The sequence below is a fragment of the Thecamonas trahens genome (assembly GCF_000142905.1).
Source record: "Thecamonas trahens ATCC 50062 unplaced genomic scaffold supercont1.7, whole genome shotgun sequence".
Lineage (NCBI taxonomy): Eukaryota > Apusomonadida > Apusomonadidae > Thecamonas > Thecamonas trahens.
Genome location: NW_013657673.1, coordinates 110,236 through 132,771, shown reverse-complemented (window position 1 = coordinate 132,771; position 22,536 = coordinate 110,236). Strand labels below are relative to the sequence as shown.

Sequence of the window (22,536 nt, the reverse complement as noted above, 5' to 3'; positions counted from 1 at the left end):
CCAACTCACAGCGCCACCAACAGACCATGGGCCGCCGCAGTCGCCGACGCGGTGCCTCTGAGGATGAGGGCAGCCAATACGTGAAGGAGGAAGTGGACAAGTGTACGCCCACACTACATGCCTATACACACCCACACACCCACACATACTCCCTGTCCCTTATTCCCTACCCCCCCTCCCTCACCATGCCCCCCCTCCCCCCACACACCCACTGCGGATGGATGGGCCCAGGATGGGAGATGACCCACACGCCTTCCACCCCCCCCCCCCCGTCCCCTCACCCATACTCACCCTCCCTCCCTCCCATCCCTCACACAGTTATGGATGAGCGGCACAAAGTGGCACTCGAGTCGGAAGATTCGTCGTCTGGGTCTGTTCAGGAGGAGGTCATGGCGCTGTCGGAGGCCTCGTCGGCTTCCAGCTCGTCGGTGGTGGAAAGCAGCAGCAGCAGCGGTGGGGCGAGCAGGGCGCGCAGGGGCAAGGGAGGAGCATCGTCGGGCTCGAGCTCGGACGAAGAGTCGGCAGAGTATGTGACGGCAGTGGAGCTGGAGGAGCGGCGGCTGAAGGAGATGCTGGCCAAGCATCGCAGGCGGATGGGCAAGCTGGCGCAGCCGCTGGACGACGACTCGGAGGAGGGCTCGGGCGACGCGGCCGAGGCCGAGGCGCTGACCAAGGCATGGGGCACCTCGCGCGAGGCATACTACGGTGCCGATGAGGACGAGAACTCGTACTCGGATGAGGCCGGCGAGCATGTGTCGGTCAAGGCCGATGAGGAGCGGGCGGCGCTGGCACAGCAGCGGGCCATCGCGGCCGGCCTCTCGGCCCGTGACTATGGGCTCGACTCGTCCGACTCTGACTCTGACGCGGGGGCCGAGTCTGGGTCAGATGACGGCGGCAAGAAGGGAGGCAAGGCCGGTTCGCTGCTCGACGCCAAGGTCATGCCTGCACTGGAGAAGGACATCGACTCGCTGAGCCTGGAGCAGCAGATCCAGCTGCTTGAGCGCGACTCGCCCGAGCTGCTGCAGCTCCTTGTCGAGTTCCGCGACAAGATCAGCGTGCTGCAGGACCAGCTGCTGCCGCTGCTCGAGTCAGTGGCTGCCGCCAAGCTACTGACCAAGGACGGAGTCTCGTACTTGCAGGTCAAGTTCCACCTGCTCCTCTCGTACTGCACAGACATTGTGTTCTACCTCCTGCTGAAGGCGTCGGGCAAGTCGGTCAAAGACCATCCGGTCATCGACGAGCTGCTGCGGCTGCGTGTGACGCTTACCAAGCTCGGCCCGCTCGACAAGAAGCTCGGGTACCAACTGTCCAAACTGCTGCGGATGGCCAACGCAGAGGCGTCTGGCGAGGAGCTGCAGGCTGCCGCGAGTGCTGAGGGCGTGGCCGGCCGGATGGCGGCCGATCCGCTGGCGTTCCGCTCGACGCTTGCGGCGCGGGCGCGGCCGGCGCGGAGCGGCCGCAAGCGCAAGTCGCGGCGCAAGGCTGAGGCGATGGACTCGTCGGACGACGATATTGTCCGGTCGGGCTCGGATGACGAGTCGGACGAGTCGGGCGTGGCGTCGCCGCCGACGGCGGCGGCCCCGTACCGGGCGCCGCGGGTCACCGCCGTCTCGCTCGACACCGGGTCCGAGGAGGCGCGGCTGGCCAAGAAGGAGCGGCGGGTCAAGGCCAAGCTTCGCAAGTCGTCGATGCTCCGTGCGCTCAAGGACGAGTTCTCGGAGAAGCCGCGCGAGATGCGGAACCCAGGCGTGACGGACCTCGAGTTCTTTGACGAGGAGGCAGCCGAGCGGACCAAGTATGAGGAGGAGAACTTTACGCGGCTCATTCTGAGCAAGAAGCAGCGGAGGGCCATGGAGCGCAAGCAGAAGCTCGCGTCGCTCAACCGGCTCGAGGACTTTGACGACTACCGCGACCTTGAGGCCATCACTTCGATCGCCAACGAGCGGTCGGACATGGTGGCGACCAAGGCAGCCAAGGCCCGGTCGCTCGAGCAGTACGTCCGCGACATGGAGGGTGGCTCCAAGGCCAAGCGCAAGTCCAAGGGCTCGGTCGACGTCGACCTGCCCATCCGCAAGTCGCACTCGCAGCGCGCGTCAGAGCTCGAGGCTGCACGCGCGCGGCGCAAGGCCAAGCGCGAGCGCAAGGCCAGTGGCGGCGAGTCGGACGATGACACCATCGCGCGCCCGACCAAGAAGCGCAAGGCGCTCGACCCCGAAGCCGCTGCTCTCTACGAACAGGCGCTCGAGGCGTCCAAGACCTCGTCGCGCTCCAAGCGCAAGAGCTCGCGCGGCATCCATGCCCGCAAGGCGCCCGAGGGCTACATGGACGACCGCGAGGCTGCCATGGACGGCGGCAAGCGCGCCGCCGGCTACCAGATCATGAACAACAGAGGTCTCCGCCCGCACCGCAACAAGGAGGTCTCCAACCCGCGCAAGAAGGGTCGCATCCGCTACGAGAAGGCCGTCAAGAAGCGCCGCAGCCAGGTTGCCGACCTCCGCGAGCGCGGCTTCTACGGCGGCGAGGAGCGCGGTATCAAGGACGACATCTCCAAGTCCATCAAGCTGTAGTCCTCCCCCCCCATCCCCCCGAGACTATCTGGCCACAGAGCTCAATGAAGATGACTCTTGCCACCCGTACCCATGTTCAGCCCTTGCCGAGACTGAGCCGATGGTCTGGTCGAAGCCCGTCGCCTCTCCGCCTCTCGCCTCACGGTCTCGCCTGCCATCACACTCGACGCCACCCGCCCCCCACCCCCACACACCCCCACACACCCCACACACGCCCCACACACCCCACACACACACCATGTCTGCCCAAGGTGCCATTCCCACTGCTCCGTACCGACAGGGCCGCACGCCGGGGCCTATCTTCCCGCCACTTGGCTCACGGGTGCCTCGGATGATGGCCCGGGCGGCCCAGTCGCCGTGGTACCCTCCGCTCGGCCACACCCTCCCGCCGTACACCATGGGCATGGGCAAGCTTGCTCTTCACCGCCCGTTCCGGAACAATGTTCTTCCGCCTCTTCTTCATCCGGATGCTCCGCATAATGCAGCTGCGGCTCAGAGCGGCCGCCAGGGTCTGCCCGGTGCCTGGCGGACGCCGCTGTCGGCCGCCATGGCTCTAGGCGACGACAACGAGACCAACGATGGCGCCACCGCAGCCGATGTGGTGGTCGACAACGAAGACGAGGACGGCAACGATGGCGGTGAGGCCGGGTCGTCCAAGAAGCTGTCTGGCGACGGTGCTGGTGACGATGACAACCAGCAGGGTGATGACGATGTGCTCGACGACGAGGACGACGACGATGCTGGTGGCGACGACTACATCACAAACTATGTCGACGACGACGAGGACAACCTCGAGCATGCGTTTGATGATGAAGGCGACGATGATGGTGATGACAACTATCTGTGAGCCGCACATGGCTCGCGACGCAAGGCTGCTGAAGCCCTGCCGCGCATGATAAATTGCAGTACCATTGCGTCGCCATCAGGACGCCGCGCTGCCGCGGTCGCGAAAGCTGCGCCAAAGCTGAAGCTCTTGTGCCGAGCCGGGTGCTGGCGGTGAAGATGGCGACGGTGCAGCCTGGTGCGATGGCGGCGATGCCGGGAGTGCCGCCAGCCGCGGCTGCTGCGCAAAGAACGACGCCTGCTGCGCCGACGCCCTCACCGATGCTGCAAGCTCTGGTGGCGCCACCGTCGGCGCAAACGTCGGCGTGTAGCCCGAGGTCGGCTGAGGGGTTGGCGGAGGCTGGCGGCGAGTGTGCGGGCCAGTCGATGCCGCCCGGCGAGCCGATGCCCGGTGATCAGCCGCGGGGCGTCGGGTCGAGGCAGACGGGCGGGCCGAGCCAGAGCGGGCGCGAGGGCGGGCCGAGCGGGAGCGAGATCGTGGACGGGCCAAGCCCGATCGCCCCCGCGAGCTTGGGCTCGGCCGTCGCCGCTGCCTCTGCTGCCGGACAGAGTTCGGCCCGTGGACCGCCAGCAGCTTGTCCAGCGACGCCCGGGCCTCGTCCTCATACATCTCCTGCGCATACGACAGCACCGGATGTCCGCGAGCTAGTGGCGAGTTGGGCCCGGGTAGATCAGGGCGACAGACGTCGGCCCGCGGCGGGCGGTATCGGCCGCGGAGCGGGCCGGCAGCTTTGGCCGCCTTGGCCGCCAGCTCTGCAGCGTCCGGCGAGTGTGATGCAGCGATCCACGGCTTGGGCGAAACAACCTTGGCCAACGCCGCCCGGGCCTCATCCTCGTACATGGCCTGCGCATACGACAGCACCGGATGCCCACGTGCCAGCGGCGAGTTGGGCCCCGGAAGCTCCGGCCGGCACACGTCGGCCCGCGGCGGCCGGTAGCGGCCGGTGCCCACCGTGGCCTTGGCGGCCTCTGCCCGTGCCTCGGACGGCGACGGGGTGTGGAAGGTTGTCCGGAAGGCTGGGTATGCCATGCCCGCCGTCCCGCGTCGGGAGAGGAGTGGCCGGGACGATGAGGATGGCAAGCGGACGGGCGGGCTGGCATGGCAGTCGGACGGGCGCGAGGGGCGGGCAGGCGCGCGCCATCGCAGTCGGGTGGCCCTCTGCAAGCTTTAGGACGCGGATGGAAGGGAGTTTACGGGTTACTGGATATGGTTTGCACCTGCGGTGGTCGTCATGCCTCCGTCCACATCAGCATCAGGCGGTCTCGGCGTTCAAGGCACAGCAGTCAGCCGCGGCTGCAGTCGATGGCTCGACAGGCGGATCGTCGTCGTCGTCGTCATCGGACCATGGCAAGAAACCGGTGAGCCGGAGCTGGAGCGAAGAGAGACTATAAGTAGTGCGGACGTGGTCGGCGATCTCGGGATACCGCTTCCAGATCTTAGGTGGCGAGTGGCGGTCCTTGGAGCGGGACATGGCCCGCTGCTCGGCGTCCCAGGCGGGCATCATGCGAATGAACTGGATAAGTCGCATGTTGCTGGAGGTGTTTGGCACGTTAGCATGCAGGAGCTCAAAGTGCCAGATGACCATCTGGCCCTTGCGCAGCGGGATCGGCTGCATGTATGCTGCCATCGGATCGCTTGCCTTGGGTCGAACCGATCGGTTGGCCAGCCCGGCCTTGCCGTCGCGAAAGTGCTCACTGACCCAGGTGTCGAGGTAGGCCGACGAACCTGGGACGCAGGCAAAGGTCCCTGTTGTGATCGGACAGTCGACCAGCGCTACCAGGCCCTGGTACCGCTGGGCGTGGCCCTCGGCCCGGTCGATCTCCACGATCCGATGCGGGTTGCAGTCCCAGTGCGGGCCGAGCGAGGTCCGCCATTGCGGCCGCTCGACGCCGTCCTCCACCTCGCCGGTCTCCTCATTCCTCATCCGCAAGTTCCGTGTCCCTCGCATCACGCCCCAGTTGTCAATGGAAGCCCAGAGCTTTTCCTCGCCGCCGTACAGGCCGCGGAAGACCTCGTAGATGGCGGGATGCGTTCGCATCGCAAAGGCAAGCTGCGTAAACGCCGGCGAGCCAAAGAGGAACTTGGACTTGGGTTTGGGCCAGTTGCGCGACTCCCATGTCGTCGGATCGTTGAAATCGAGCGCCGCCGTCGCCTTGGCTGGGTTCGCCTGCGCCGACGCATCCGCCAGCAGATCGGCAGCGGTGGCGTCGGCCTCGTCAGACGTGAGCACGTCGACCACCACCATGCCGTACACCTCCAGAGCCGCGGCAATGCCGGCTGTGTCGGACGGCGCGTACGAGATCCGCCACGCCGAGACGTCGTCGTCGTCACTGCCATCGGCTGCAGGATAGCGCGGAAAGAGCACCCGCATCTCGGCATCGCTTCGGCTCGTCTCCTCCCGCCACGTGCCCGCTGCCCGCATCGCCGCCTCCTTGCGCCTCGCCCGCTCTTCATCGGTCAGATTGGCTCGACTGGCCTTGCACAGTTGGCTACCTGGTAGCCCGTCGGGTGTACTGGTGTCGCTCATGACTGTGACTGACCAGCTCGAACCAAGCCGCGCAGGCGAAAAAGGGTGCGCGGTTTTGTCGCGCAAGCCGGAATGTTCGATTGGCGGTCGAGGCGAGAGAGGGAAGCACAGTCCCAGCCACGGTCTGTCCTCGGTTTAAACGCCGCGGAGGCGGAGAATGCCGTACGCGCCTAGGCGGGCAAGGATGGCAAAGCCAAGAAGAACCATGGCGTTGGCCCACGGCTCGACGTCAAAGTCGTAAAAGTTGCGGATGGCCGACTCGGTGACCGGGCAGACGGCAAAGTCGGCCGACGGGTTGGCGGCGTCGACGCAAGCAAAAGTCTGGCCGGCAATGGCGTTGACAACCTGTGCCTCCCAGTGATACTTGAGGATGGAGAGGTACTGGAGGCCACGGAGCCAATCCCACGGAAGGTTGTCGGTCTTGACGTAAAAGCCGGAGATGAGCATGAGAGTGAGGAGCGCAGTGCCGGCGACGGTCATGGCCTTGGTCACGTTGACAAAGATAGTGCCAACAATGAGGCCGACAGACTGCCCGGCGACGACGTGGAGAAGAAGAAGAAGGAGCGAGACAAGGTAGGCCGAGAACTCGGACGAGAGGCCAGCCGACGGGAAGACGACGGTGATCCACATGGCCGGCAGCAGGAGCTGGATCGGCGTCTCGGCGAGCGTCTTGCCCACAAAGTACGCCGAGCACGAGTACATGCCGGCGTCGCGCTCCTTCTTGACGATGCCGCGCTCGATGGTAAAGGTGGTCATCGAGTGAAAGAGCGGGAAGAAGCCCCAGAAGATGGTAGCAAAGAAGAGAAGGCCGACTCGGTCGTGAATGGTGGCATCGGTGTCGTCGATCTGCCACCAGATGACTGCCGAGACAACAGCGAGGGTCAGGATCTGGCCAAAGTTGACCGGCGAGAGCACGTCGCCGCGGTTCTGCTTGAACGCCCGCTTGGCGAGGAGCCACATCTGCCGCAGCCACGATGCCTCGTACTGGTCGCTGCTCGAGCGGTTGCGCGGCGACGACGAGCCCGACCTACCAGTGTCGATGGCAGCGAGCCGCATGTCAATGCTGGCGTGCGGAATGCACGACTGGCCGAGCGCACGAACCTTGGTCCTCGCCTCGTCGGTGGCGTGCGAGACAACCTCGAGCACAAAATCGGCCGGGTTATAGTGGTGCGGAAAGGTGATGCCGATGGTGGAAAAGGTGTCGATCATGTCGGCCGCCGGGCCAAAGTATGCCGTGTGCCCCTTGTCAAGCACAAGTACATAGTCGAAGAGCGCCCAGATCTGCGACGACGGCTGGTGGATGGTGGTGATGACGGCCTGCGAGCGCGAGACCGCCAGCCGCTGCAGCAGCTTGATGAGTAGAAGCGCTGTCGCCGCGTCGAGGCCCGACGTCGGCTCGTCGAGAAGAAGCACGGCCGGGTTGTTCAGCAGTTCGACCGCAATGTTGGTCCGCTTCTTCTCGCCGCCAGACACGCCCTTCTTGAACTGGGAGCCGATGCGGGTGTTGATGCAGGCCGAGAGCCGCAAGTCTGCCACCAGCGCCTCCACCCGCGCGCTCCGCTCCGCGTCGGTGAGGGAGCCCGGGAGCGAAAGCGCGGCCGCAAACTCGAGTGTCTCGCTCACGCTCAGCTCCGAGAACAGGTAGTCCTCCTGCAGGACGTACCCAACCTTGCGCCGGGAGACCTTGGTCACCGGTGTGCCCGAGAGCGCCACGTCTCCGATCACGTTCTCGGTCACGCGCCCGCCAAGGATGTTGAGCAGCGAGGTCTTGCCCGAGCCCGACGGGCCGAGGATGGCCAGCGTCTGTCCAGCCGCCACCGTCCCGGACAGCCCGTGCAAGATCGGCAGCTGCTCACCGTTCTCGTTGGAGACGACCGAGTATTGGACATTGCGCCATGTCAGGTTGTTCTCACCCGCACCGGCTCCGGCCTCGACCATCGGCAGCGACGGGATGTCCGGCTTGGCCGCAGGCTCAGGCACAAAGGCCCCGGTCGACTTGGCCCCGGCTCTCCGCCACCACGGCGACTCGGCTGGCGAGTCCAATGCCCGCTCGGGATGCGAGCCCTTGGTTCCAGCCACATCCACCTTGAGGCCATGTGAGACAGTGCTCTGCGAGCCGATGTGCGCGTGGGAGGCCTTCCGCCGATGCGGATGGCTGCCGTGACTGGCACCTCTGCCAGAAGCCGCGGTGCCACTGTTGACGGCATCAAGCGCGACCTCTGCCGAGTACTCTTCAAATGAATAGGTATACGAGTCGATGGTCGACTCAGACGACATATCCATGGCCATACAAAATCACTTCTACAAAGACGTTTCGCCTGATGTACGTGCCCTGGAGGGAGGTGGCTTGGTTGTCGTGCTGTCCACCAGTCATGGGATGGCAGGCAGCGGAAGACCCGATTCAATGGTGGTACGCAAAAAGAGGTCGCGGTTTTGACCTGCTGCGACTCGTCAGCCAATGTGGACGATGGCGCCACTGTTAGTGCGACTCTGACTTGCCGACGTGCAGCTGGCTGGCTGACCTCATGGCCGACGGGCACGACGAGCGACACACGCCGCTTGGTCAACTGGGCGGTCGAGATGGCGAGTGGAAACGAGACTGTGCCTGCCGTTACCTCTCCGCGCGAGGTCTACAACGCACTCAACAACGGAGCGCTAGTGGTCGACGCCCGGGTAGTGGACTCGTTCGAGGCGTGGATGCAGGAGCCCGAGAGGGTGGTCTTCACCGAGTGGCTCCCGCCGGCCAAGCTCCGGGCGAATGATCCCGAGTGGTATCCACCGTCGACGCCCGATCTGCCTGGCCTTGTTGTCGTCCTCTGCGGCGGGGATCGGACCGGGCTTGAGGCGCGGCTAGATGGGGTGGCGGCCGAGGCTCTGGCAGTGGCGGAAGCCCTGGCAGGAGCAGACGAGGACGACGAGGCGGTGCGATGGGCCGGCGCTGCTGCTGAGTACATCGGGCGCGAGTGGGCGCTGCGCGAGAGCGTGACCAAGTTAGTCGTCGCTGCTGCCGCTGAGCTGCTGGAGACGTATCCGTTTATGGCGGCGTTGTCGCCGGTGGCGGCCGTCATGCCGGCCTTCCCGTCACACGTTGCGCCTGGTCTCTTCCTCTCGTCGCAGTACGTCGCGTCGCGAGTGGAAATTCTCGAGGCGTGCGGAATCAAGTTTGTTCTGAACGTTGCGCGGGAGTGCAAGCCAGTAGCTGCGCTTGCGGCTGTGGGCATCACAGTCCTTCACCTCCCGCTGGATGACGAGGTTGGCCAGGATCTGGATGCCGGTGGTGCACTTGACGCCGCATGCGAGTTTCTGGCCCGAGCCTCGCCTGACCAGCCAGCACTCGTCCACTGCGCGCAGGGCATCTCGCGCTCGTCGTCGGTCCTCATTGCGTTTCTGGTTCGGTCCAAGATGGAGAGCGGATACGCGAAAGCGCTTGCGCGGGTGCGCGCAGCGCGTCCGATTGCGCGTCCGAATCCGGGCTTTGCGCGCCAGCTGGTGGAGCTGCTCGGTGAATGAGCGAAGTTCAGCGGCGGAGCATGATACCGCAGTTGCGGGCGCGGGTGCTCGGGTCGCGCCGGCCGGCGGCGATGAGCGCGTCGACGTGCGCGTCGTGGTACAGCCACTTGGCGAGCATGCCGGCGGCCGGCGGCGGTGACCGCGGCGCGACCGCGGCTCCGGCTCGGGTGCGGTAGACGTATTCGGCGTCGCGGGTGATGCCGTGGTCAGCCGCGAGGAGTGCGCGCCAGACTGGATGCGCCGATGAAATGTGGTACCATCGGCGGGAGACTCGGGCGGCGGCGCAGAGTGAGGCCGGGTCGAGAAAGCGCATGATGGCATCGATGAGCTCGGCCGGTAGCCAGTTGATGGCGTCGATGGCCGGGGCGAGTGTGCCCGGGTACCGGAGTTTGATAAGTCGGGCGAGCGTGGAGTTGGGCAGCATGTGGGTGTGCAGCAGCTCGTTTCCGGTGGCCGGCGACGTGGTATGGCTCTCGAGCCAGCGTCCGAGCGCGAGCCGGTCGTACGAGATGCCATCGGCGGCGACAACCGGATCGGTCATGACCTGGTTGGTGAGCGGGCAGAGAAAGGTAAAGAACTCCTGTCGCCGGCGCTGCTCTGGCGAAAAGTAGAGCTGCCGCGAGCCGGCGACGACTACCGCTACGTGATGACTGGGAACTGACGACGATGGGCTGGCGACTGGCGAGTTGACGGGCGGGCAGGCGTGGTGCCGGGCGGGCTCGATGGCTTCAGTGAGGGGTCGCGGGGCGAGCGAAGTGGAGGCGAGTGCATGGTGGAGGGCCGCGTTCTCGGCAGTGAGCGTTGCGATGAGTGTCTTGGCGGCCTTGAGCTGGGCAGACAACTCCTCGACGGTGTGATATCTGTTTGCGGTTGGCGCGTTGCTGATGAGCGACGACCGGGCACCAAACATGAGGGTGGAGAGTGACTCAACCGAGTTCCAATCCGACGGCGAGACGTTGACGATGAGGCTTGTTCGCGCGTTGCCGCCAAAGCAATTTGAGAGAAGCCGCGTGAGCTGCGAGTCGCGATACGGGATGTGGCGCGAGGATCGGGTGGATCGAGACGAGCGCTTGGAGCGGGCGTGGGTGGTGAGGGCATCGATGACGCGGCCCAGGGTGTGGAGTGAAAAGTTGATCCGCTTGGCCTCCTGCAGCCGCATGCCGTCGGTCTTGGCCTTGGAGACCTTTTCCGAGCCGGCCAGATCGACAAGATAAAGCTGAGCCATGGTGTGCTCGCCCGAGACAGCCTCAGATTTGTGGACGGTGAGAACAAAGACGGCGTGCGAGCGCGACGAAGTGCGATTCATCTTGGTTGCCGCAACATGCCGGTTCCGATTGCCGTCTCGGAGAAGGGCAAAGACATCGGCGGCAGAGCGAACCTCGACCTGGGTTACGCCCTTGATCCAGATCGCGTTCTCGGATGTCTGCCGGATCTCGAGCTTCGGCCGGCTCGCCGCGCCCTCCCACGGCTTGCCGTCGGTGTCCGGATGGAGGAGGTCGCAGAGCGCCTCCATGTAGATCTCGATGTATGATGCTGTGACGTCAAAGGAATAGCTGTCGCTGGCGAGGTCGACTCTGCGGAAGAGATCCGCCATCAACCGCGGCACAATGCCCTTGTGGTACTCATCAAGCGACTCGTAGGCCGCCCGCGGATCGTCGCCATCGGGCCCAAACATGGTGTGGGTCTTGCCTGAGCCGGTCTGTCCGTACGCGATGATGGCGCCATTGATGCCCTCCAGCACGTCGTCAATGAGCGGCTCGCCAGCAAGCGCATACACATCGTGCTGGGTGGCGGTCGGCCGGAAGACGTGGTGGAACTTGAACGGATACGTTCGCCCATCGCGCCGAAGATCCCTGCTTCGCCGCAGCGTCCCGGTCTCGTCGGCCGTGTACGATGTGACCGTCAGCGCCACGGTGTTCCCGCTCACCTCGATGGCCTCGTCTGCACCCATAGCCAGCTCGTCATCGTTCATCGGACGAATCCGGCACAGCACCCTGATTCCGTCCTGCGCATCGCCATTGGGCGAGATCGGCCTCGACGGCGGCGAGATCGGCCTCGACTGCGGCGTCATGGGCCTCGACGACGAGGGCGAAAGCACTGACGACGATGACGACGACGACGACGACGACGACGAGAGTGGGCGGTGTGTATCATCGGCCATGATCAGGTGGATGGGGAGGAGGAGGAGGGGGAGGGGAGGGGGGGGGGGGGGGAGGGGAGGAGTGGTGTGCTGGGGAGGTGGGAGGGAATGGGGAAGGGTGGTGAGAAGGAATGGAAGGAATGCTCTCCTTCCATCGTTCTTTGCCCTTTGGGGGGCTATCGCTGTCACGCGAGGCAGACATAGAGATGGCTGGCAGTGCGGACAGCGGGGAGAGTCCTCGCCCACACTTGGCTCACATACAGGTCGACGAGTGACTAGTGAGGGGGTATGGCACTGCTTGAGGCCATTCGGGCTAACGACGGCGAAGCTCTTGCGGCGATGGTGGCGGGTGGCGTCGAAGGGCTCAACGAGGCTGGGGACGGCGGCCTGACACCGCTGACCCTGGCAGTGGTCACGGGCAACGCCGGTGCTGTCGCCGCCTTGTTGGCGCTGGAAGAGCTCGATCCAAATGTGGTGACACCCAAGGGATTTACTGCGCTCATGCTGGCGGTGGATGTCGGCGATCCGGCGCTGTACGGGCCGCTGCTCGCCGACGCCCGCGTCGATCCCGCTGTCCGCGGTCGTGAGGGCATGACACCGCTGATGGCCGCGGCGGCACGCAACAGGGATGGTGCAGTAGTCGCCCTGCTAGCTACCGACCGCGCCGAGCCTGAGGCCGCTGATGACGCCGGGTGGACGGCGGTACATGCTGCCGCTGCCCAGGGCGCGGTCGAGGCCCTCGGCGTCCTCGCAAGCGAAGGCATCGTCGCCGCCACCGCCACCGTGTGTGACTCATCGGGCTGCACTCCGCTGATGTACGCATGCATCCGCGGCGAGCCCCGTACTGTATCAGTCCTGTTGGACGCAGCGGCCGAAGCAGTCAACTTGCCCGGGGCGAGCGGCAAGACGCCGCTCCTTGAGGCGGTCGAGCGCGGACATGTCGGGCTGGTGCCGGCGCTGTTGGCCGCCGGTGCCGATGCCGCAGCAAGCAATGCAAAAGGAATCACCGCTCTGCACCTTGCTGCCGCGAACAACCTCGTTGAGGTTGTGTCACTGCTCGCGACGCCGGCAACGATCAACGTCGTCGACAACAGCCAGCGGACAGCGATGTTTCTCGCGGCTGGCCTTGGGAACGCGGCCAGCGTCCGTGTCCTGGCTGAGGTGGACGGGGTCGATGTGCTCATTCCCGGCCCACGCGAGACCAACGCGGTGCACATGGCAGCCGAGGCCGGGGCAGCGATTGACGCGCTGATAGCGGTCACGCCTGGCGCGCTCCATATCGGCAACGAGGACGGCATGCTCCCGATCCACTTTGCGGTCCGCGGGACGCAGACAGCGACGCTGCGGTGGCTCCTCGAGCAGGAAGGGGCCGAGCCGGCGGCTACCGATGCCGAGGGCTGGACCATCCTGCACATGGCTGCGGCTTCGGGTGTCATGGATGTGCTCGAGATGTTGACCACTGGCGACCTTGCCGGCGTCGTCCCGCTCAATGCGGTCACCATCCACGGCGACACGCCATTGCACAAGGCAGCCCGGTACGGCCAGGCCGACGCGGCGCGGCTGCTGGCTGGGGTTCCGGGTGTTGACTTTGATGCGCTCGACTGTGATGGCCTCACTCCACGGCAAGCTGCGGCTGCGGCTGGCCACGAAGAAGTGGCCGCGCTTTGCGTTCCGTGCCAGGTGCCAGAGTGCGCTCCGCCTACGCCGGTGATGGAGGCGGCGTTTGAGGAGCGGACGGTTGCCCACATTGCTGCTGTGGCTCGCAACCTCGATCTCATCTCCCAAACTCTCCCAGATCTGGCGGAAGACCTCAGACTCCGCGCTGATGTGCACGATGCCTCCAAGTGGGACGAGCCGGAGCGGACTCCGTACGTCTGGCTCACGGCGTGGTACGCAGCAGCGGCACGCGATGAGCCGCTCGAGTATCCTGCTGGTGTTGCCGCTGCTGTTGCCGCCGCCATCACCCATCACAAGGCCTGCAACCGCCACCATGTCGAGTTCCACGGCGCGGCAGGTTTCGCAGGCATGAGCGACCTTGATCTCGCCGAGATGGTTGCTGACTGGGCGGCCATTGCCCAAGAGCAAAGTGGCGAGACCACAACCAGTCCTCGCGAGTGGTTTGAGGCGAGCGGACGGGACAAGTGGGATGTCTCCGACGCCGACGCCGCCCGCATCCTGTCATTCATCGACGCACTCGAGGTAGCCATCTCTTCCAGCCTCTCATCGTAGTAACCGCAGTGCAACCCCGTCATCGTAGTGCCGCCATCGTAGAGCAGCGATAACCGTAGTAGCCTCCCATCATCTATCATACACATCTTCTCGGTCGTATCGTCTCGGCATCAGAGCCGTGGTTTGGGCGCCGGCCTTCGCGCCATTTCTACCGATTCGGCGGACAGACGGAGACTCGACACTCGACGCGACGACAAAGCCACCGACGGGACAGGCGAGGGTCTCTCGCTGCCAGCACAGCCATACAGGAGTCAGCAGGAGAGAGTGGTGGTAGGGGGCGTGGAGAGGTAGAGCTGCCTGGAGGTCGTGACTCCCCTCTTCTGGCCCACCTGCACCACCAGCAAGCCCAGCTGCAGTCGCGCATTGCCGCTCGCCTGCGGAGTCGCAACGCCGACAGGCTGCGCAAGCCGGTGACAGAGGCCATGCCAGGCGACACGACACGCATGCCAGGCGGGCGACGGAAGAAGAGAAAGACAAGGAAAGACCATGCCCGCCAATCTGACCATGATCGCTCCATCAGCCGCCGCGCGCCGCGACAGTTCCGTCCCTCGCCTCCGCCCCACAGCGGCGTGAGCGCTTGGCTCTACGACACCAGCTCTGACTCGCTCGCATCGCCAGACGTGTTCTCCATCTCGAGTGATGGCTCCAGCTCGATGGGCGAAGTCGACCGCGAGAACGATCTGAGACCGTCGCCGCCGCCACCGGAGCCCGAGCCGGAACCGACGCATCCAGTTGTGGCGGCGGTGCTCGAGCGCGCTGCCCAACGACCAGAGCTTGGCTCGGCTGATCCCGCGACGGAGACCGCAGATGAGCAGGAGGTCAGCCCGCGATTGCCGTCGGCCGAGATTGCACGTCTGCGAGTGGCGCTTGCGGCGCGTGACCGCAAGATCGCAACTCTCACAGCAGCAGCGGATACCGCCCGAGCAGACGCTGCAGCGGTCCGCGCCAAGCTGGCCGCCGGACACAAGCGCGATCTGGCTCTTGCCGAAGCACGCAACGCGCTGGCCGAGCGTGATGCCCGCATCGCCGATCTCGAGGGTGCGCTGGAGGATGCCGTTCAGGCGTCGCTGGCGCCGCGACCAGACGCTGCTGAGCTCGCCGCAGCCGTCGGAGATGCCGTACAGGCGTCGGTGGAGAGTGCACCACCTGCAGCCGACGAGGCGCTGCTAGCCAACCGAGTCGTGGTCCTGCGCCGCCAGCTGGAGGTGGCACACGCCGCGCTGCGGCTGGAGCGGCAAGCGCGGGCGCGCGGGCATGCTGTGCTGTCCCAGGCGCTGCGCGAGGCCGTTGATGCCTCGCGCCGGGAGCAGCGGACCAAGACCCACTCTGCACTGCAGTGGGACGCGTGGATCGAATTGTACGACGAGACTGGCAGCGGCCGCGCACTCTCGGCGCCTCCGCAGCCTCCGCCGCCCAAGTCGCAGCTCGCCGAGCTGGAGCACCGCACTGAGCGGCTCCAGAAGCTGGTGGCCAAGCGCGACAAGACCATTCAGCGGCTACGTGCCCGCCTCGACGCTGATGCTCCGACCGTGCTCCGCAAGCGGGTTGCTGCGCTTGAGCGCCAGCTCCGCGCTGCTGCCGCGCGCTTCCAGGCCCACGATGCTGCTGCCGATAAGGCCCGCGCCGCCGCCGCGCGCAAGGACGCCTACATCGCCACCCTCGAGCGCAAGCTCATGGCACTGTACTCTGCCACAAAACGAGCAATGTCAGGCTCAGCCGAGGCCGACCTCCCTTCGCCGCCATCGGCCGCAGACATCACCTCGGACTCGCTCTATGTCTCGATGGACACACCCCGGCATGTCTCCAGCCCGGAGCCTCTGACTGATTCTGGCCTCCCCGACCACCCCGCGCCGCGCGCCCTCTGGAAACTGTAGCCTCCTGTTTTCCCCTCCCAAGTGAAATACAACCACCTTGCGCAGCACGCGCCTCCGTATCAGCGCACCTCTGCATCAGCGCACCTCTGCACCTCCGCACCTCTGCATCAGCGCACCTCTGCATCAGCGCACCTCTGCACCTCCGCACCTCTGCACCTCCGCACCTCTGCACCTCCGCACCTCTGCACCTCCGCACCTCTGCATCAGCGCACCTCTGCACCTCCGCACCTCTGCATCAGCGCACCTCCGCATCAGCGCACCTCTGCATCAGCGCACCTCTAGCGCACCTCCGCATCGCATCAGCGCACCTCTGCAGTGCACGCACGCCAACGCCATTTTTTTGAACCGTCAACACCAACACGGTGACCTCCCTCGGCACCACCGCCATCCCCTCCCTACCCACCCTACCCGCCCTACCCACTCACCCAACACACTCGACTCTTTCCATCCATGACGCCCATGTCCACCACTGGACTTGTTGTTGTCGTGCTAGCAGCTACTGTAGCCCTCCTTGCGCCACCGTCCATGGCCTCGGTGACCACCCTCTGGCCACAGGTGCGTGACCTGTCCCTCTTCCCCCACACCCACACCCATACCCATACCCATACCCGTACTCACTCACTCACACTCACTCACAATCTCACGCACACACACATGCACAGCCGCAAAACGTGAGGTCAGGGACGGATTCTGGAGTGACGCTGGCCAAGGAGTCGTTCAAGATGGTGGCGGCGCCCGGGTGCGTGTCGTCGGCTCTGCTGTCGGGAGCCATGGAGCGATACATGGACATTGTGTTCGACTTTGGTGCTGGTGGTGCTGCTGCTGTTGGCGCTGAGGCGCCGGGTTCTGACTTTAGTACCCTCAGCGTGCTGGAGGTGTGCGTGGCGTCGTCGGATGAGAGCCTCGGGCTGGAGACAGACGAGACGTACAAGCTCGAGATCGATGGGTCGGCCACGGCGAGTCTGCAAGCTGAGAGCGTGTACGGAGCCATGCGTGGGCTGGAAACCTTTGCGCAGCTGGTGGAGTACGGATACACCAACGATAGCTATGCCATCGCGGCGACGCCGATTACCATCGGCGACTCGCCGGCTTACCCTTGGCGCGGCCTGCTGGTGGACACGGCGCGGCACTACATGCCTGCCGACTTTCTGCTCCACGTTCTCGACGCGATGGCAGCCAACAAGCTCAACGTCCTGCACTGGCACATTGTGGACGCGCAGTCGTTTGGCTTTGTTGTCGCCGAGTACCCGGAGCTCTCCAAGTACGGCGCATGGCACCCGACGGCCATCTTTACCCAGGCCGAGATCGCGGCTGTGGTGGCGCACGGCAAGAGTCTCGGCATTCGTGTGGTGCCCGAGTTTGACGGGCCCGGCCACGCGGCGGCATGGGGAGCGGCGCCGGACCTGTTCGACGTTGTGGCGCATTGCCCGGCGTACGAACACAACATCAACAACATTCCGCTCAACCCGGCGTCGAACGTGACGTTTGACGTCCTCGCGGCCGTGTACCAGGCGGCAGCCAAGGTCTTCACCGACGACTTTCTGCACATCGGCGGCGACGAAGTGGTGCAGGGCTGCTGGACCGACGACCCGACGATTGCAGCGTGGATGCGGGAGCATAACCTCAACACCATCCAAGTCTACCAGCTGTTTGAGAACGCGATGCACGCCATCGCGCGCACGCCGGCAGTCAACAAGTCTGTGGTTGTGTGGGAGGAGGTGTTTGACAACGCTCTGCACATTCCGATGAACACCATCGTCGAGGTGTGGAAGTCGGCGTCGGTGCTCAAAGACGTGCTCGGCGCTGGCTACCGCGGCCTCCTCGCTGCGCCATTCTATCTCGACAAGCAGATTCCGGGACTCGGACAGGGCGAGAACGTGCCGACGACGTCGTATGAGTGGGTCGATACGTGGAAGTCGTTCTACGGTGTCGATATGACCGCCAACCTCACGTCGGCCGAGGCCAAGCTGCTGCTTGGCGGCGAGGGCGCGATGTGGGCCGAGCAGGTCATGGACACCAACTTTGACTCGCGGGTCTGGCCGCGCAACTCGGCTGTGGCCGAGCGGCTCTGGTCGTCGCCGCTGGTCAACGACCCGGTCGCTGCCACCCCGCGGCTTAATGCCCAGTCGTGCCGCATGCAGCGCCGCGGCATCATGTGCGGCCCCGTTGCACCGTCGTTCTGCCTTCTGCCCTCGGACGTCAACCGCCACCCCCTTTCGGCGTAAACCCGCACCCGATGTTCACTTGCTTGTGCCGCGGCACGCCGCCACCTTGGCCGGCCGTGCAACGAGCGAATAAACGCCTCGTGTTCTGTGATGCAGCCATCACTCCACCTGTCGGCGTTCGAGCCGCGCCGCCACCCGAGCTGGCGACGAGTTGTCGTTGCTGCTTAGCGCGACCTGTTGCCAAAGAGACCACTCCCCGAGCTGGTGTTGCCCGCAGGCGACGAGTTGTTGCCGCCGCCAAACGAGAATCCGCCGCCCGAGCTGGTGTTGCCCGCAGGCGCGGCCGACGAGTTGTTGCCGCCGCCAAACGAGAATCCGCCGCCCGAGCTGGTGTTGCCCGCAGGCGACGAGTTGCTGCCGCCGCCAAACGAGAATCCGCCGCCTGAGCTGTTGTTGCCCGCAGGCGTGGGCGACGAGTTGTTGCCGCCGCCAAACGAGAATCCGCCGCCTGAGCTGTTGTTGCCCGCAGGCGCGGCCGACGAGTTGTTGCCGCCGCCAAACGAGAATCCGCCGCCTGAGCTGTTGTTGCCCGCAGGCGCGGCCGACGAGTTGTTGCCGCCGCCAAACGAGAATCCGCCGCCTGAGCTGTTGTTGCCCGCAGGCGCGGCCGACGAGTTGTTGCCGCCACCAAACGAGAATCCGCCGCCTGAACTGTTGTTGCCCGCAGGCGCAGGCGACGAGTTGTTGCCGCCGCCCAACGAGAGTCCACTCCCCGAGCTGTTGTTGCCCGCAGCCGACGAGGTGACGGAACGAGCAAAGTCGGGAGGAAGCGGGGGCGCAGGGATGCTGTTGAAGAGGCTCCCGCCGCCCGAGGCCGGAGGCGATGTCGAGCTTGGTGTGGAGAAGACTTGCTTTGCCGACGGCTTGGGCGTAGAGAAGACAGACGCCGGGGCATCAGACGACGATGCAGCGTTGTCCTTTGCTTCTGCGGTGCCCTCAACATTTGTGGAGCTGTTAGAGAGTCGCGAGTCGATCTCCTTGGTTAGGTCCAGCTGCGCCGACGACTCCATAACCTCTGCAATACGGCGAAGGGTGTCGAGAAAGTCGCTCTTGTCGCGCGTGACGGCGTAGCACTCGTACGCGCCGATGATGACCTCATCCTTGACCAGAATGAGGTTCTTGAGCACTGACTTTTCCTTCGGCGTCAGTTGCTTGGCCTTTTGGGCCGACGCCACCAAGCTCAGCAGATTGCCGAGGATGTTGACGAGGCGATCGTTTGAGACCGGGAGAGAGCTGCCGCCTTCCGAGAAGGGTTCATCGGAAGGTCTTGCATCAGACTTGCCCTTGCCTCTATCCTTGTCAGCGGTACTGCCAAGCCTGCCACCGTTTCCGCTGTCAGTAGCTGATCCAAACCCGCCGCCAGCAGATGATCCAAACCCGCCGCCAGCAGATGACCCAAATCCACCACCACCTCCTCCTCCCGAACCAAACCCGCCGCTGGCAGACGATCCAAAGCCTCCACCTCCACCGCCACCTCCACCCCCGCCACCCGAGCCAAACCCACCGCCGGCAGCCGATCCAAAGCCGCCACTACCTCCTCCTCCTCCTCCTCCAGCATTCGAGCCAGTTCCGCCGCCGGCAGCTGATCCAAACCCGCTGCCAGCAGATGACCCAAACCCGCCACTACCTCCTCCTCCACTACCGCCACCCGAGCCAAACCCGCCACCGGCAGTCGATCCAAAGCCTCCTCCTCCAGAACCAAACACGCCGCCTGAACTGCCGCCAGCAGCCGATCCAAACCCACCACGGCCTCCCCTGTTTCCAAAGCCTCCTCGAGCCGCGCGCCTACCACGACCTCCGCCACGGCTAAAATTGAAGGCCATGATCAACTGCAGCACCCATCATGTCCACTGTGAGTATGATGTTGGTGATATGCATGTGTGTGTGCATGCGAAGGGGAGGAGAGAGAGCGAGAGGCGAGGCCAAGGCGGGGCGAAGAAAAAGGTCGCGAACAGAAGCACAAGACCCGCGTGCGGGGGAGGGGGGGATGGACAACAAGGAATGGGGAAGATGCTGGGGGGTGGAAGGGGGGAGGGGAGAGAGAGAGAGAAAGAGATAGATGGGGGAGGGGGGGGGGGGGGGGGCAACTCGTACCGTTTCTGGGGTGGAGTGTGACAACCTGCACCGCTAGCAGGCAAGCTGCCGACCGACGGGCAGCCGGGGGTGGCTGGTGGCTGGCTGGCTGGCCGGGCCGGGGGGGGGGCGGCTCGACCGGCAGGTTTCTTCGGTCAAATAATCATTGGCCGGCCACACTCGTCGACGAACAAAACCAATGGTACGTGAAATTTAATTGATTTGGCCGACATTGGCCAAAAGGCACAGCGGGTGATTCGGTGGATGGGAGATGGCGGGCCAGGACGGGGGAGGGGGGGGAGCCGGGCTATGGTGCAGAGCGTAGAGGGGATGTCGAGGCAAGCATGGTGGTGGGGTGGGGTGCGTACTGTGGGCATGGTTTCTGTAGAGTTGGGGACAGTTTGGAGCAGCAGTTCGTGGCTGTGAGTGTCTTGTCGGGGTGCGGGTGGGCGGGTGGTGTGGGAGATTTGCGCGAAGAGTGTGTATGACAGGAAGCGCCCGCTCAGGGTAGGCAAGCACAACTCACAGGAGACGGGGCACGTGGTCAGCTTGTTCTGTTCGAGACTGCTGCAGGCTTTGCGCTGTTCAAGGTGCTGGATGAGGGCAAGCTGTCCAAGGTGGACGACCTGTACAAGTCGTTCAAGGACGTGGACACTGCCAAGTCGGTCGTCTCGCTCCATGCCTTCCAGCCGTTCCAGGACATTGCGCTCGCGCTGTCGGCGGCCACCGGTATTGTCGACGGCGAGCTGTCCAAGCCGCTGAAGAAGTTCCTCAAGAAGAACGTGGTCAAGGCCGGGCTCGACGACACGCTTGCGGTGGTCGATGCCAAGCTCGGCGGAATCATCAAGGAGTCGCTCTCCATTCCGTGCGTTGCCGACTCGTCGATCTTTGAGCTCTCGCGCTGCATCCGCTCGCAGCTCGATGGCCTCCTCGAGGACGTGTCTGCCAAGGATGTGCGGAGCATGCGCCTGGGTGTTGCCCATTCGCTCGGCCGCTACAAGCTCAAGTTCTCGCCCGACAAGGTCGATACCATGATCATCCAGGCCATTGCCCTGCTCGACGAGCTCGACAAGGAGCTCAACACGTACGCGATGCGTGCGCGCGAGTGGTACGGCTGGCACTTCCCGGAGATGTCCAAGCTCATTGCCGAGCACATGGAGTACTGCTCGGTCGTCCTCACCATGGGCAACCGCGCCAACGCCAAGGACACCGACCTCACCTCGGTCCTCGACGAGTCGCTCATCGAGCCGCTCCGCAACGCGGCCCAGGTCTCGATGGGTACTGAGATTTCGGACCACGATCTGGCCAACATCAAGTTCCTCTGCGAGCAGGTCGTCTCGATCACCCAGTACCGCTCCGAGCTCTTTGAGTACCTCAAGAACCGCATGAACGCCATCGCGCCCAACCTCACCGCCCTCGTCGGCGAGCTTGTCGGCGCCCGCCTCATCGCGCACACCGGCTCGCTCATCAACCTCTCCAAGCAGCCGGCGTCGACCATCCAGATCCTCGGCGCCGAGAAGGCCCTCTTCCGTGCTCTCAAGACCAAGCACGCCACGCCCAAGTACGGCCTCATCTACCACGCCTCGCTCGTCGGACAGGCCTCGTCCAAGAACAAGGGTAAGATCTCCCGTATGTTGGCCGCCAAGTCGGCCCTCGCCATCCGCTGCGACGCCCTCGGCGACGAGGACACCCCGTCTGTCGGCCCCGACTATCGCGTCACCCTCGAGGCTCGCCTCATGCAGATGGAGGGCCGCTCCATGGCCGAGATCGCCGCCGCCACCGGCGTCTCCCGCTCCAACAACGCCGCCGTCTCCCGCTCGAACAACACTGTCTCGTACAACGCCGCCACCGACTCGACCCTCGCCGACATGGACGTCGAGTCCGGCAAGGACAAGTCCAAGAAGAAGCGCAAGCTCGAGGACTCGGACGACGACGACGACGAGCCGCCGCGCAAGAAGAAGGACAAGGGCAAGGACAAGGACAAGTCCAAGTCCAAGGACAAGTCGAAGGACAAGTCGAAGGACAAGTCGAAGGACAAGGGCAAGGACAAGGACAAGAAGAAGTCCAAGTCCAAGGACAAGAAGAAGTCCAAGAAGTAAATGGCTCGTTTCTCTTGACAACTCGTTGCTCAACAGCTCTTGCCCGCGCCTCCTTGGCCGCCCGCCACTTGTCCACACCCCTCGCCCTCCCTCCCATGGCCAACGCAAGCGCATCCGCAGGCGAGTCCATCATTCTTGAGGAAGAGTATGACGAGAACTACCAGCCTACCAAAGAGGGTACGCACGCATGCCCAGGCCCTTACCCCCCCTTTCCCCCCCCCCCCCCCGCCCCAGGCTTCTACATTGAGCTTGTTCTACGACCGGGAGGTACGGAAGCCCACAACATACTGGTGGGAGCAAGAAGAAGGATAGGGAAAAACACCACCTCAGGAGGCTGCGGGCAGGCGGTTGGGAACCCAGCGTAGTTGCCACGGGAGGCGCAAACTGGATGTGCAATACCAGCTCACTGGCCGCCTCCTGCCCTGGACCCGATCAGAATGCAGAACCA

The 22,536-nt window shown here is 64.7% G+C and overlaps 12 protein-coding genes across 12 annotated transcripts in view; 8 read left to right on the top strand and 4 right to left on the bottom strand.

Annotated features, from left to right (window-relative positions):
• The first annotated feature begins 7 nt into the window (after positions 1 to 7).
• AMSG_01788 (U3 snoRNP protein) lies at positions 8 to 2,636 on the top strand. The gene is made up of 2 exons (XM_013905847.1): positions 8 to 102; positions 319 to 2,636. Exons 1-2 carry the CDS (start codon positions 27 to 29, stop codon positions 2,565 to 2,567), a joined length of 2,325 nt encoding a protein of 774 aa, XP_013761301.1. The 5' UTR covers positions 8 to 26; the 3' UTR covers positions 2,568 to 2,636.
• Positions 2,637 to 2,747: 111 nt separating this feature from the next.
• AMSG_01787 (uncharacterized protein) lies at positions 2,748 to 3,478 on the top strand. The gene has a single exon (XM_013905846.1). The coding sequence runs from the start codon at positions 2,806 to 2,808 to the stop codon at positions 3,412 to 3,414; it is 609 nt and encodes a 202-aa protein (XP_013761300.1). The 5' UTR covers positions 2,748 to 2,805; the 3' UTR covers positions 3,415 to 3,478.
• Positions 3,479 to 3,489: 11 nt separating this feature from the next.
• On the bottom strand, positions 3,490 to 4,440 carry AMSG_01786 (uncharacterized protein; the record flags this gene model as incomplete). Its single annotated transcript, XM_013905845.1, has 2 exons — positions 3,490 to 3,732; positions 3,958 to 4,440. 2 exons carry the CDS (start codon positions 4,438 to 4,440, stop codon positions 3,490 to 3,492), a joined length of 726 nt encoding a protein of 241 aa, XP_013761299.1.
• Positions 4,441 to 4,584: 144 nt separating this feature from the next.
• On the bottom strand, positions 4,585 to 5,938 carry AMSG_01785 (uncharacterized protein; the record flags this gene model as incomplete). The annotated part of the gene is made up of 1 exon (XM_013905844.1): positions 4,585 to 5,938. The coding sequence occupies one exon, from the start codon at positions 5,936 to 5,938 to the stop codon at positions 4,664 to 4,666; it is 1,275 nt and encodes a 424-aa protein (XP_013761298.1). The 3' UTR covers positions 4,585 to 4,663.
• Positions 5,939 to 6,073: 135 nt separating this feature from the next.
• On the bottom strand, positions 6,074 to 8,308 carry AMSG_01784 (uncharacterized protein; the record flags this gene model as incomplete). Its single annotated transcript, XM_013905843.1, has 1 exon — positions 6,074 to 8,308. The coding sequence occupies exon 1, from the start codon at positions 8,225 to 8,227 to the stop codon at positions 6,074 to 6,076; it is 2,154 nt and encodes a 717-aa protein (XP_013761297.1). The 5' UTR covers positions 8,228 to 8,308.
• Positions 8,309 to 8,507: 199 nt separating this feature from the next.
• Positions 8,508 to 9,942, top strand: AMSG_01783 (dual specificity protein phosphatase). The gene has a single exon (XM_013905842.1). The coding sequence runs from the start codon at positions 8,519 to 8,521 to the stop codon at positions 9,446 to 9,448; it is 930 nt and encodes a 309-aa protein (XP_013761296.1). The 5' UTR covers positions 8,508 to 8,518; the 3' UTR covers positions 9,449 to 9,942.
• AMSG_01782 (uncharacterized protein) lies at positions 8,978 to 11,609 on the bottom strand (the record flags this gene model as incomplete). Its single annotated transcript, XM_013905841.1, has 1 exon — positions 8,978 to 11,609. The coding sequence occupies one exon, from the start codon at positions 11,607 to 11,609 to the stop codon at positions 9,456 to 9,458; it is 2,154 nt and encodes a 717-aa protein (XP_013761295.1). The 3' UTR covers positions 8,978 to 9,455.
• A 236-nt stretch (positions 11,610 to 11,845) lies between these two features.
• Positions 11,846 to 13,817, top strand: AMSG_01781 (uncharacterized protein; the record flags this gene model as incomplete). Its single annotated transcript, XM_013905840.1, has 1 exon — positions 11,846 to 13,817. The coding sequence occupies exon 1, from the start codon at positions 11,877 to 11,879 to the stop codon at positions 13,815 to 13,817; it is 1,941 nt and encodes a 646-aa protein (XP_013761294.1). The 5' UTR covers positions 11,846 to 11,876.
• Positions 13,818 to 14,470: 653 nt separating this feature from the next.
• AMSG_01780 (uncharacterized protein) lies at positions 14,471 to 15,691 on the top strand (the record flags this gene model as incomplete). The annotated part of the gene is made up of 1 exon (XM_013905839.1): positions 14,471 to 15,691. One exon carries the CDS (start codon positions 14,471 to 14,473, stop codon positions 15,689 to 15,691), a length of 1,221 nt encoding a protein of 406 aa, XP_013761293.1.
• A 438-nt stretch (positions 15,692 to 16,129) lies between these two features.
• AMSG_01779 (beta-hexosaminidase subunit A1) lies at positions 16,130 to 17,934 on the top strand. The gene is made up of 2 exons (XM_013905838.1): positions 16,130 to 16,246; positions 16,354 to 17,934. Exons 1-2 carry the CDS (start codon positions 16,142 to 16,144, stop codon positions 17,914 to 17,916), a joined length of 1,668 nt encoding a protein of 555 aa, XP_013761292.1. The 5' UTR covers positions 16,130 to 16,141; the 3' UTR covers positions 17,917 to 17,934.
• A 2,364-nt stretch (positions 17,935 to 20,298) lies between these two features.
• On the top strand, positions 20,299 to 22,088 carry AMSG_01777 (matrix attachment region binding protein; the record flags this gene model as incomplete). Its single annotated transcript, XM_013905837.1, has 2 exons — positions 20,299 to 20,310; positions 20,538 to 22,088. The coding sequence occupies 2 exons, from the start codon at positions 20,299 to 20,301 to the stop codon at positions 22,086 to 22,088; spliced, it is 1,563 nt and encodes a 520-aa protein (XP_013761291.1).
• Positions 22,089 to 22,183: 95 nt separating this feature from the next.
• Positions 22,184 to 22,536, top strand: part of AMSG_01776 (uncharacterized protein) — a gene marked incomplete at its 5' end in the record, with an annotated part of 4,030 nt that continues 3,677 nt past the window's right edge. Inside the window, one exon of the mRNA XM_013905836.1 lies at positions 22,184 to 22,265. Coding sequence (XP_013761290.1) covers positions 22,184 to 22,265 — 82 coding nt within the window. The remainder of the gene's footprint in view (positions 22,266 to 22,536) is intronic.